We start from the raw sequence: 13,274 nt of genomic DNA, 5'->3' as shown, positions 1-13,274 counted from the left end.
CCTAGCACTGGGTGATAGAGGCGGTTCGGTTAAGGAAAAATGCAACCCGACAGGTTGCCAAAGTGTTTGCTGGAGGTTGCTGGCTGCTGCTAAGTGAAACCAGTGCTGCAACCGGAAGTGGTTATCATGGGAGACCCCGAGTTGTCTGCAAACAACCTGCAGCTTGATCAGGTTTGGCTGCAGGAAACTGGCAAAACCTTTAACTGGCTTCACCATTTCTCTTTCTGCTGTGGTGATAACCACCAACTAAAACCAAACACAATCACGTGATTTGAGAAAAAAACATGTTAACATAGTCCACTCCTACAATCATGACAAATCGACACTGAAGTGTGCAGACAAGCTGTGCAGTTTCGTGTGCCGTTCTGCTAAAACAGAACCCAAAAATGTAATCATTTCAAGCAGCATCAATCTAAAAAGTGACAGAGTGTGCAGAAGCACACAGCAGCGAAAACGGCAACATCCTAGCATCTTCCCCCAAGCTGGCTTTAAGCCTATTTACATACATTGTTCCGATGAAGTGACACTTTCATCAGAGTGAAAGATTTACACCCCACAGGGAGCACTAGTGTATTGGGCACAATCACTACTTCTCTTTTTGGTATGAACAGATTAAAATGAAGCCCCTACAAACAAGTCACAACGAGCACCAAAGATATTCCAAATTCAGACTATTTTTCCAGTCTGTGCAGCGGAGAGTGACTTACTGGTGCAGGCGGAGTCAGGGGGGTCACTGTCAGCGCGGTAGAAGCCATTCTGGCACGGACAGATACTGGCTCCTCGTGCACTGGTGCGACTGTTGGCTGGGCAGGGAGCGCAAAATCCCTCTCCGAATTTGGATTTGAAGGTCCCGGGGATGCACGCTGGATGAGTGGGCGAGAAAAATGAAAAGGACAATAAGAACAAAAGCAAAAAAATATATATAGATCTATCTAAATAAGTAAATAAAGGAACAAAAAAAACATGCTGGGCTGTCACTTATCTACAAGACCAGGGGCTGTCACATCTGTCAGAGAACAAAGTACCTGTGAAGTAGCAGCAAAGCTCAATATTTATGGAGGAAGCGCTGATACGTACGTGAGAAATGACGAACACTTAAGCACGAGGGCTTATCTATACATTTGCATCTGCTCTTTCATTTTCACTCTCTCGGCTAGGTGACATTAATCTCCCTAAAAAGAGAGTCGGGATGACAGCAAAGTTTCATGTTGAAGAGAAGGAAAAAGGAGGATAAAGATGAAGACCGACTGCTGACAGGAGATTGCTGTTGTCAGACAAACAGGGATGGAGAATGCTTCTGAGAAAAGGGATACACCCTAAACCCATCAATCAGTGTCTGCTCAGTCCTCGGTTCTCCGAATCCGCGCCGCGGAATACAAACAAGGCCTCCACGCGCATGTGGAACGGCTCCGTAATAAGCCAATAAATCAATCCGAATGATCAGAGCAGACGCGAATTAGCCGAGCGGAGTTATTAGGAAAGCATACGAAAAGTACGGTTATCTCACACGATGTGTCCAAAGCGATTCGTTTGAATTCCAGAGCGTCACGCTGAAGGTTGCGTGATATCAAGTCTTAAGGATAAAACCAGCATAAGCCGAGACTAAAGAAGGATTCAGATAAAGGGGATTAGCAGCAAAAGGTCCGGATATATCAGCCCCCCTTGTTTTACTGTTTGCCACATTCCTAACCGGTGCTGTAAAAGTGGCGGTCTCTGGCAAACATCTGTCGTGTCAGCATGAGGGCTCCGACAGGAGGGAGAGTCTGTGATTAACTAGTTGGGTTAAGTGGTCTCTCGTTTTGAACTCAAGTTCCACCCTAATTCCCCAACAATGACACTTTTAGGAAAAATCAGCGCAGCTAATGACACCGCAACGGCGCTGTGCAATAAAAAGCCAAAGACGAGACGAAAATGTGTGTTTTTTTTACACTTTCACAATCCGAAGAGACCTTAAGGCTCTACAGTCTGTGATCTGATTTATTCTTTTTCGTGTTAAGGGCTGCATTGTCATCTTCTCTTATTTGTTTGTTTTCCCCCACTCCTTTTCGAGAGGGTGCTGAATCACCCGGCGCTCTTTTCTCCAATCCATTAACCTCTTTGGAGGGCACCATGATTTTCCAGTTTTTGATACACTTAATGTTTCCCTCTCCCCGCTCTTATTGTGCCTCATCCCCCTCTTCTTTTCTCTTCTTCGCCTCCCCCTCCTCTCCATCTCATCCCGTGTTTGGCTGTGAGCGAGAGGCAAGACTGAGGTAAGAAATGAAATGTCTGAGTGATTAATGTTAGCGTGGCAGTGTTGGCTCACGTTGGTCTGAATGGTGTTAATGAGTGTGGCCGCCTGTAGATTAACTAACAGGAGGCCGCGGAGGAAATTACACTTCCTCATCACAACCGCTGGCTGAGGCCCTGGAGAGCTTTTTATCAGGCGCTGGCGGCAAGCTTTTAACCTTGAGCAGCCAAATGGCAACGAATGAGCTCTCAGCCAATGTTAGACAACATTTCTCACACCCAGGTGAGAGGAAGCCTTGCTTGTCTGTCTTTGACTTCTCTGCACCTTCCCTCCCTTTTCATTTTCGGTCCCGTTTTCTTTTTTTGGGCACATTCAACCCTTTTTACTGTACATCGTGCTATCTCCCTTTTCTCTGTTAATATCTCTCCGCCTCTATTATGCGCATTTTCCTTGCCTTTCTGTTTCTGTGCCTTCCCGCTATCTTTCTCTCCCTCCTGTCCTGCCCGCACAATATTTGTATGCGGCTCCTCTCTACAACAGCTCATTAATTCATACTCTCCTCCACCCTCCTTCACCCACCCCCTCTTTCAGGAGCCACACAATAAATGCAGGGAAGAGGGCACAGACTGAGGTGACTTGCGCCGAGCATATAAAGGAGCTTTGGTTAAATAAAAGTCGAAATGTCTGTTAAATACACGTACCCTGGCACTGAGTGCTGTCTGCGGAAGGTTCAAAGCCGGCGTTGCAGGTGCACGAGCCCACGGGAACCATCCACTCGCCGTCCCCGTTGCAGTACAGCTTCAGCGGCACGGACAGCTCCATGGCGTTGTTCACGCAGGCCCCCGGGGCAATCACCAAGGAGGTGGCTTCTGCTCCCGTAGCGGTCTCGGGGAAGACGGCAAAGTTGGCAATGGTGGTGGAGCACTTCTTGAAGAAAACCCTGACTGAGATTAGAGACATGCAGGCTCCCAGGTCCTGGAAGGCCAGGTAGAAGCCTGCCTTGGAGAGGGGGCCAAAGCTGCGCACTTTGGTGTTGATCCTTCCCGCTTCCAGCAGAGAGAAACTCTCATCTGGGGCAATAGTATCCACCTTCACGTAGGGGTTCTCCCTCCACAGAGGGCTGGTGTCCGTGGCCATGTCCCCATCTGACTCATAGTAAAACAGATTAAAGGTCTCTTTGCAGGAGCCTGGGATGTTGGGGATGCTTGCACAATCGCGGACGGAGAACTTGAGCTCCACGTAGACGCGAAGCACGCCCTTGCGGGGTATATAGTCCGTCCTCAGCCAGTTGTTCTGGCTGGGCTGTTTGACATTGCACACCTGGTAGGTTCTGATTGGGCTCATGGAGTCATCGTATCCGCTGACCTCCTCCCACTGTGGAGACAACACGGAGACACTGCGATGAGGGGAGGTAATGACTGTAAATACTGTGCAGAAAGGAGCAGAACGGCTTTAAGAATTAAATGAGGAGAAAAAAATCCCCGTGATTATCTAATGCTTTCTCTCAACACAAAAACAGTTCCATTTCTCGCTCAGCACCGACCGAGCTGCGGCAGAAGCTCAATTTTTAATACGCTGATAATTAATATTAAATAGTGTTAAATGCAGTGCATCCTAATGCAAACTGTTCACCCATAGAGAATGTTGAAAACAGCTAAGTGATGTCTGGCATAAACATGGTTGCACGAATATACAACACGTGCACACCAACACACATTCCCACGACGTGCGTGTGCGCGTACACGTGGCCTGTGCAGAATAATTTGCAGCTAAAAAGCTTCTAATTGCAGATCAACGCCAGTAAAACCAAGGAGCTGGTGGTAGACTTCCGCAGGCACAAGCATTCTCCACTGCAACCACTGAACATCCAGGGTATGGACATTGAGGCTGTGGACAGCTACAGGTACCTTGGTGTTCATCTGAACAACAGACTGGACTGGACTCATAACTCAGACGCCCTCTACAGGAAAGGGCAGAGCAGGCTGTACCTGCTGCGGAGACTCAGGTCGTTTGGAGTGGAGGGCCCACTCCTGAAGACCTTCTATGACTCTGTGGTGGCTTCTGCTATCTTTTATGGTGTGGTCTGCTGGGGCGGCAGCATCTCTGCTGGGGACAGGAAGAGACTGAACAGGGTGATCCGAAGGGCCAGCTCTGTTCTAGGATGCCCTCTGGACCCAGTGGAGGTGGTGAGTGACAGGAGAATGGCGGCTAAGCTGTCATCCCTGATGGACAACGTCTCCCACCCTATGCAGCAGACTGTGACAGCACTGAGCAGCTCCTTCAGTGGGAGACTGCGGCACCCACGGTGTGGGACGGAGAGATTTCGCAGGTCTTTCCTCCCCACTGCTGTCAGACTCCACAACAAAGACTTTAACTGAACAAACACACACATCCACACATGTGCAATAACACTAAGTGCAATAATCTTTTCTGGCATCGTTGTATTTTTACTCAGTTGTATATAGCATTCGTATTCTATTTTTATCTTATTGTATATTTTTATTCTATTTTATTCTACTGTATATAGTATATTATTTTATTCTATTCTGTACAGCTGTGTACTGTATTTATTCTTATTGTATTCTAATTTTTGCGTCATAACTTTTGCACTGTCCACTTCCTGCTGTGACAAAACAAATTTCCCACGTGTGGGACTAATAAAGGTTATCTTATCTTATCTTATCTTATGAATCATTCAGAAAATTCTAATTATTATGGACTTTCAATAGAAAACATTTTCCCATTAAAACAAATTTCACACATTATGGCTGTTTGACGAGTTCTGATACCGATCGTGTGTCGCAGCTCAGATCATCATCAGCAAATCAGTCACTTGCGGGGCTCCGTCAAAGCTCAACTTCAGTAGCTATTAAACAAGGTGCAGACACACCTATAGAAGGCAGCGCTCGCATCGATGTCTGTTGCGCTGCAATCGAAACAGCCCCGAAGGAAGACTCGGTTTCTGTAACCCCCCCCCACCACCACCACCTCCTCTCCTCCATATATGTATAATGCAAACAGTGAGTTATTTATTAAAACGGCCATCTAAATGCAATGCTTTCAGTGTGATTGCACTATGGCAGCACTCTGGAGCATTTCAGGTTACATGGACTCTTATATATATCCTCTTATGCCTACACACACAATACAGGAGCACACATTTGCATCTGCTTCGGTTTGTGTCCCTGCGAGTCTGATGTCTTGCTGTAGAAATAGTGATTTAGGGGCCCGGTGTGACACGGGCACCATCTATGGCTTTATGTGTTGTTAACAGTTGCGTCTCTATATGGTAACTAACATTAGCAGCTATGATAAATGTATCGGTGGGTCAATAAATTTAGTCCATTAGGAAATAACCTTGTGAGAAGTCAATTGTTTTGATTCCCCACCACCGCCGCCCCACCCTCTAATTCCACGTCGGACTGAATGCTTCGTTTCCATAACAAATGAGCGTTCCAGAAATTGATTATTTCAACCGGAGGAAAATAATGCATAACTCATCTCACGTCTCTGAGCTCCCCGCGTGCAATTTATCCCCAAACGATGAGCCCAAGAGTCAGCATTAGGCGTCGTAAATCACCGGCAACCCCGCTGATGCACTACCTGACAAATATGATAATTGCCGGGCCTCCTTGAACGTATGGGCTTGTCAGGCGTGAGGAGAGGGGCTGCCTCGCCAGTCGTGACATATGACTTCATGGATGCTGGGACATTTCAGAGCCGGCCCTTGTTTGGTTGGGGGGGGAAGAAGGGAGCCGGGGCTGCCGGAGATCGTTTCCATGGAAACCCACCATTTCCATTGACTGACTTTGCGCTCATGTAGCGAAGACAAATTACACTGGCCGAGTGTGGGGGAGGTCTGTCAGGCTGTTAGCCCTGGGGTCAAATTCATGTTGTTTTATTTTCTCACAATTCCTATAGGGGGTATCAGCTGAAAACCTTAATTTCTGTCTGTAATGCGCTCTTGGGCCCACATTATAAAAGACACATGCTTTCAGTTATCAGGCTACTCTATCCTAGGGAGACATTCAAGGTAAAGTCTAGCTAATAGTCCTTAAACGTGGCGGGGATTTGACTCCTGTTTGTGCGCTTGCTCATTAGTATGTTTAAAGTGCAATATGCACAAAAAGCACAAAAAAGATATTCCTTTGCTGATCTTTTCATGTGGTCTGAAAATCTTTGATATCCTCCACACAATGTCTCACAGTGTGCTTCTCATTTGCTTTATAGAATCCGAGAAAGCAAACATACACTGCAAAAACAAAGCCATAAAGCAGCAGGAGGTGTGCTGTTCAAGTCAGACTGGGCTCTATTAACAAGCAAATGGAACAAATGCTGTTAAAAAGCCAGGAGAAAAAAACACAACTAAGCTAAACACATGCGCAAACTCACCCCACTCTCTGGGAATGTGGTCCAAGCCAGCTCTGTGGTAGCCCACCGACTGTCCATAAGGGTTTCTGCAAATTAAGAGTAGGAGTAAGGTTCACAAACTGGGAATTAAATGGTGTGAAGAAGGATAAAAACAAAACAAAAAGTGTTGCAACACTTTAAAGACCACACACACACACACACACACACAGTTCTCTGTTCTCCAGAAACGGATGCAGGTAAAAATGACACACACACCCCTCGCTCCATAACCTCCACCCACATGCGTTCAGTTTTTTGAAAGCTCTGACAATCGTGGCATATCTGTGCTGCTGCCTAATTAAGGCTTTCTCTGCGTTTGGCACCCACAGATGCACTTCTTTCAAATATTCACTTGTGGACTAAAAGAACAAAGCCTGTTCAGGGTTTTCGTCAGAGGGGAAATATCCCAGGGGAATTGAAGGGGGGGGGGGGGTCACATGAGCAGGAATATATTGTTCTCTGAGGCAAAAACACAAAAAACTGTGACCTCTCTCAGGTGAGCAGATGCTTACGTCACCTGGCTGTTTACAACTTTGGTGAGAGCCAAGTCGACAATCTTTTAGGGGGGGGGGGGGAGGAGAAGTTGAGAATAAACAGCAGGATCAATGAGCTCTGTCGTCTGGCTGTCAATCACACGTTTACCTGAGTGGGGGTGATCTGCTGAGTTCATCTGATACCTCACTCACTCTTACAGCTGTGTGGCCGTGCAGGCTCCCATTGTTCCCCTGCTGCTAATTACTGAAACAATTACACTTTTCTTCACGGAGACTCAATGACACAACTCCCGCTGTGCACCATTTGCTCACAAGTTGTTGATAACAGCGCCGGAGAAGGGTGTGAGAGGCTAAAACAAATAGCGTGTCCTGTGTGGAGCAACAGTAGCACTTGGTGGCTTTGTTCCGGTGGAGCCCGCTGAAGACAGTGGTTACACCACAGTGTGTCCTTGGCTTTTGAGTGTCACTAACTAAAATAAGTTGCATTTGGGTGTCTAAATCGGTCGTCCATCTGTGGCTGCTGATATGAGCGATGTGTGTTATTCAGGCAAAACCACAGCGGCTTTTCTTCTTCTTCTTCTTCTTTTTCAGAGCATGGGAGATAATGGACATAGATCTATACATGCACGGGGATGGATTACTTTTCAGTGGTGGTCAATAGTGTGCCAGTGGAGATGCAAGATTACACTAGTTTTCATTCTAACTTCAGAATGAAAGACACACAGTGATTGGTGGATATAGGAAATTTTACCTGGGGGTGGGGGTTTAGGCAGGGTGGCACATTTCTCTTTAAAAAGGTATTTGAAAATCCCCTATATGTTAATGAAGCCAACAAAAAACGCTTTAAAACTACTTTTGTATCATTATCTCTTCTAAGAAAACAAATAGACAATAAATGAGACGCAAAAAGGTTCTCCAGTATAAATACATAAATAAATAAATACAGAAAACAACTTAAATTACTGTACAGGACTAATAGAAGGCTCCACAGCAGGGGGACACTTGCCCCCCCTTGCCCCCCCTGTAGATCCGCCCCTGCACTGATCTCTTTCATACAGTTACGTTCACATCGTGGTTAAAGGGAAGCAAACAGACATCCCGATGTGGCGTTTTTATGCTAGGTAACGTTGGATGTGTGTGTAAATGATAACAGCCGCTTGATGTGCAGCGATAAACTGAGAGTTAAATCCTATAAGGCTTCACTAATAAAATGCTTGAGACTGCAAAAAGTCAGTGAAGATGAAGCACGCAAGTTTAACATAAAGCTTGAAACCGGGGTGGGTGTGCTGTGTCTCAGTTTGATCTAAAGCATGATTCATGATGATTCAGTGCAACCATGCATCACGATTTCCTGTAGGTCACCCGTGTGATCGGATCCAGCCACTAAGAGTTTATGTAATGAGTTTATGCTCCCTGATTGATCAGTCGCCATCTGTGATCCTCGGGACACGTAGCAGCATTTTAGACACTTATGGGAGCAGCTTTTCCCTTTCTGACTGGGATCCAGCTAATCTAGCCGTGTACATGTAAGACGTAACTGTGCATTAGCCGTCGCTAAACGATGGTTAATTAGGCATTCACTAATCACATAAACTCATAATGACTTGATAATTTTGAAATAATGGAGAGCAAGAGGAGTCGTGCATTAGCTGAAGAAGAACTAAAATGTTTTCCTTTACACCCTTTTTAAATTTTATATTCTGTTACAGTGGTAGATGCTCACATTAAGCACGGTCAAAGTTCAGTGAGGTGAGCATGTGCAGGAAATCCCTCTGAGCTATATGAACCAATCACTTAGATAGCTTTTTTTGGTTCTTGGCTCTGTGTGATGTCAGCAAGAAGGAATATCCCTAATATGGTTAGCACTAAAGCCCCACCCCCTTGTTATTAAACCTTCTGTATACCAGAGGCAGCCAATCAGAGGCATGCTGGCTTAAAGGACAAGGAGCTAAAGCATGTTGTTTCAGACTGAGAAAATAAGGAGCTGGACCAAGACCCAGAAAGAGGAAAATTAGGATTTTTTAAAGCTAGGAGGTACTCCAACCCAGTCCAAGAATAAAAATCAAAGTGCGGGAAATTAGCATAATAGGCCACATTTAAGTGTGGGATTTGTGCTTAAGCAGAATTTATTTAATGTACAGTACATTCAGAAATGAAAAGTAGGCTGCTAGGTTGGAATAAGCATACGAGTGGTTCTGCAATAAAGAAAAAATCATTTAATTTAAGGAGGAATAAGTGGCTGCTTCCATTTTTGTGTGTCTGCGTGTTGACAATAGAAATCCCATTTACCTGGGCATGATAATTAATAGGTAACATTTGCGCAGAGGGCAAATGCATTCTCAGTTTTCTGAGCTTTACGTGCGAAAGGGCATGAGCGACAGCGGTTAATAACTTCACTTGTCGAGCCCGAATGCACGTTCGTGTACAAGGTTGTTTTACTGATTAGCACGACTCGAGCCAGAGAGAGGAGGGACTAATCAGTGAAATCAGCGCCTGTTGTCTTTGCTTGGCTACACGCGGGCCCTCGCGGCGCACAGCCAAGTGAGCACTGGACGGCTCGCTGCTGATCCGTGGATGCAGGCCCGTCTCCAGAGTGTCTGATCCACCCCCCACACCTCCCCTTCCCTCTATCCCCTGTACCCAGAGGCAACAGGAGACAGATCCGCTCAGCCTCAGCTAACCACAGCCTCGAGCTCATGCCTCTTTAAAACAGGCTTCACCTCACACGGCGCAACAAGCAGGGGCAGCAAGGTGACCAGCTCATATCTGTAAAAGCCCCCTCTGTGAAGGCAAGGACTGCACCCAGCTGATGTGAGGGAGGGGGGGTTAAGAGGGGAGTGGGTGGACCTTTGACCTCCATGCGGAGCAGGAGGAAGACAATATGTCTACCGAGATCTTAAAGACGTGGACTCCTGTGCAGTCTGGGCTCACGTGCTGCTCGAAACAGTAAAGCTGCAGCGTGAACACGGTTTTCGTTCCTCACCGGAGTGTGTCAACGTCCTCCTCCTCCTCCTCATCATCAAACCACTGACTCCCAGAAACCCGCTGAAAAAGATCCCATTTGTTCCACACCTCTTCCCCCTCCTCACCCCACCCCTTCTCCCGTTAAATTTACAATGCCTCTGAGATCCCCTAACTGCTATAACTCAAATCCAGAAATCTCTTCCCCTCCACCACCGTTACCACCACCTCTCCCATAAAACTACAGCAGCAGTGGAGTCGTTCTGCCCCCAGGGGTAAAAAAACAATGCTCTGCAGTGGGAACTTTAGAGCACCACCACCCCCGTGGCATTTGAGGCTTTTTCTTTCTCCCTTTTTTTGTATTTTTTATAATCGCCAAAATGCCACACAGCTCTGCGCTCTGGGAGCTCACACACGCTGATGTTTTATTCACTTTGTACGAGCGGCCGCATCATGAAAGAGACCCCCCCCCCCCTCCCCCTTGTACTACACAAGACACTGCCGACAAGCAAACACATGAAATATTAAAAGCCCAAACATCATCATCGTCGTCGTCGCCGTGAAGATCTGTAAATGCTGCAGGTGTTAATAATAAGAACTTCACTCACAGTGCACCTCTCTCTCTCTCTCTCTACAGGCTCACAGCTGAGTGCGACGCTCAGTTTGACGCCTGATGATGAGCACCTTTTTGTGCTGCTGACCTAATTTAAACACATGCAGCTGCTTTTACAGGTCAACAAATAACGATTCTTGTTGACATTCGTGTGTGTAGGAAGTAGGGAAGGAAAAACAAATGTGAATGAGGCTCGCTTTTAATATGAAAATCCCCCCCCCCCCCCGGTCCTCCCTTCGAGCGTTTTGCACCGCAGTCTTGCAGGGCGCGTTTGTAAAACGCTTTCTGAGCGCTCATCCATCTCGTTTACGAGTTTTTTTTTTAAAAAAGAGTACAGTAAACGCCGACTGTAAATGAGAGCATTAGAACGTAAAAACGTCACAGCTGGCCCAGGCTTTTACTGCAATCTGCTGGCGCGAACCGGAGATAAGTCATCCTGATCACTTTGGCAATTAAAGCGCACACTTTCAAGTTGCCAAGGTGGATCCAACAACAACAAGAGACCCCACTGTTCAAGGCACATGTAATCCCGCCCACACCATCATCACCACGACTTCTCATTTAAACACGAGTGATGATCTGCCCTTCATGTTTACCCTCAGAGGACAAACATTAGTTAACCCCCGTGCTTTGAGTAACACTTAGTGGTCGGGCTGAGGGGGGAAAGCGGGGCTGATCACCTTTGGCGTCAGAGCCCACTGGGACTCGGGGAGTGCTGCTGCCGCTGCATTGATTTACTTGCTGACACCAGAATTGATGAGGGATCAGGGGCTGGCCACGGTCCAGGAGAGGCAGATTGGACGGGGAGGGGAGAGAGGGAGGCGAGGCAGAGCAGAGAAATGTAGCTACAGCTCGGAGAGAAGAGCCCACGGGCGAGGGAGCAAGGGATGTGGGCGATGGTGGGCTTCTCCCCCCGGGGGAGGTGGGGCTCCGGGGTGGGCTCGCAGCGCACTTGTTAAGCCGCTGACCTTTAACTCACACTTGTCATCTGAAAACGTTTCACATGAGCGTCCCAGCGGCATTGTCCGGGGGCCAGAGATTGAGCCACACCGGGACTTGTTAAAGCAGCCCCGCTTAACAGGACCCACAGCATGTCTGCACCTCTCGCACGCATCACAGGAGGAGCCCTTTCTTTTTCTCCTCCGTGGAGTCCGTCTCTAACCTCTGTGGAGCTGTGGGGGGGAAGAAAGGTGGGGCAGGTGGGCATCCTCACCGGGCTCGTGGGTGTGACAACAAGGACAATAGCAACAGGGCAGTCCTTCAGCCGCAATGGAAACACAGGGGAGTAATCATACACAAATACACACACACACACACACACACACACACACACACACACACACACACACACACACACACACACGGACTGGGGCGTTCTGATGCATGTGTGCATGAATTGCAGACTGACGCTCAGCCCAGGAGCCCGCCTTATATTTACAGCCGTAATTACGGAACACACGGATGCCGTGTTGCATGTAATCTCTCCGGTGTAGACAGCGTGCATCACTGATGTGGTGTTCAAACTGACCTCAGCGTGATTCACACTGTCATGAAAAGGAGGCACAGTGTGTGTAATTGTATGTTTTTGATTTTTGTATCCCTCTGCCTGACAATAACATGGTTCGCTGTCAGTTTATAGCGCCTACAAACAGCCCATTGTTCATCCGCGGGGAGCAAAAAAGTAGTGATGAAAAATATCAAACGACCTACCTTCTACAGCCAGGACCACAGGGACAACGAGGCTGCACACCCACAGCAAGTAATCCATTGTCATAAACCAGGCTTTTGCAACATGAATAAAGGTGTGTAGACCTGGAGTGGAGTGGAGTGGATGGATGGATGGATGGAGACTCAACCACGGAGCACCGCAGCCGAGCTTTTTGTTCCCCTCCACATTCTCATGTCTTCAGCTGTGATGAGGGCTCTCGCCGCCCCATTCAACCCAAATCCTCAAAAGAACAAGAGGTAGCCGAGCGCGTCTGTATGTTTGCATTCACCCAGCTCCCCAGATCCTCCCCGGAGTGTAGTTGTGGATGCGGTGCTTACAGGACCGCTACGCTGCGCCCTTTTCTCAGTCTCATTCTCTTTCTCTGACTTTACCGACACGGAGCCTCGGTCCAGGGGCGCATCTCTGTGCTGCTGCCCCCCGCGGGAGAAGAGGGTGGAAGCCCGGAGTGTGAAGCGCTCTCCGCCCGCAGAGGAATCTGTGAAGTCCGCTCTGACCAACTCCGTGCGGCTGTTGCTCCTCTGCGAGAGATGTGCGTCGGAATGGCAACACAGGGGCACAGACACACACACAGACACACACACAGAGGGGGGCTGGGAGCTCGAGGTGGCGTCAAGGCAGACTCCGTGAACCCTCAGCTTCTGGTAGGCACTTTCAAAACAAGAGCATGTCTTTAAAGACAACTGGATAGACATAAAAATCGATGAATCGATAAATAGATAGATAGATACCTTATTAATCCCAAAGCAGCAGCAGCAGGATAAATAATTAAAATACTACACTCTACAATAAATAATAAATGAATAGCACAAAATAAATTATTATTTTTGTTTTTGTTAT

The 13,274-nt window shown here is 47.4% G+C and overlaps 1 protein-coding gene across 1 annotated transcript in view; it reads right to left on the bottom strand.

The window, feature by feature from the left end:
- ephb3a (eph receptor B3a) overlaps window positions 1–12,991 on the bottom strand; it is a 39,395-nt gene extending 26,404 nt beyond the window's left edge. The window contains exons 1-4 of the mRNA XM_080906612.1: window positions 12,419–12,991; window positions 6,623–6,687; window positions 2,932–3,604; window positions 708–863 (exon numbers count right to left, since the gene is read on the bottom strand). Coding sequence (XP_080762738.1) covers window positions 708–863; window positions 2,932–3,604; window positions 6,623–6,687; window positions 12,419–12,482 — 958 coding nt within the window. The 5' untranslated portion in view covers window positions 12,483–12,991. The remainder of the gene's footprint in view (window positions 1–707; window positions 864–2,931; window positions 3,605–6,622; window positions 6,688–12,418) is intronic.
- Window positions 12,992–13,274: the final 283 nt, after the last annotated feature.

This window comes from Rhamphochromis sp. 'chilingali', assembly GCF_963969265.1.
Source record: "Rhamphochromis sp. 'chilingali' genome assembly, chromosome: 16".
In the NCBI taxonomy this organism is placed as follows: domain Eukaryota; kingdom Metazoa; phylum Chordata; class Actinopteri; order Cichliformes; family Cichlidae; genus Rhamphochromis; species Rhamphochromis sp. 'chilingali'.
Note: the sequence above shows the minus strand (reverse complement) of the source record. Positions and strands in the feature narration are given on the sequence as shown.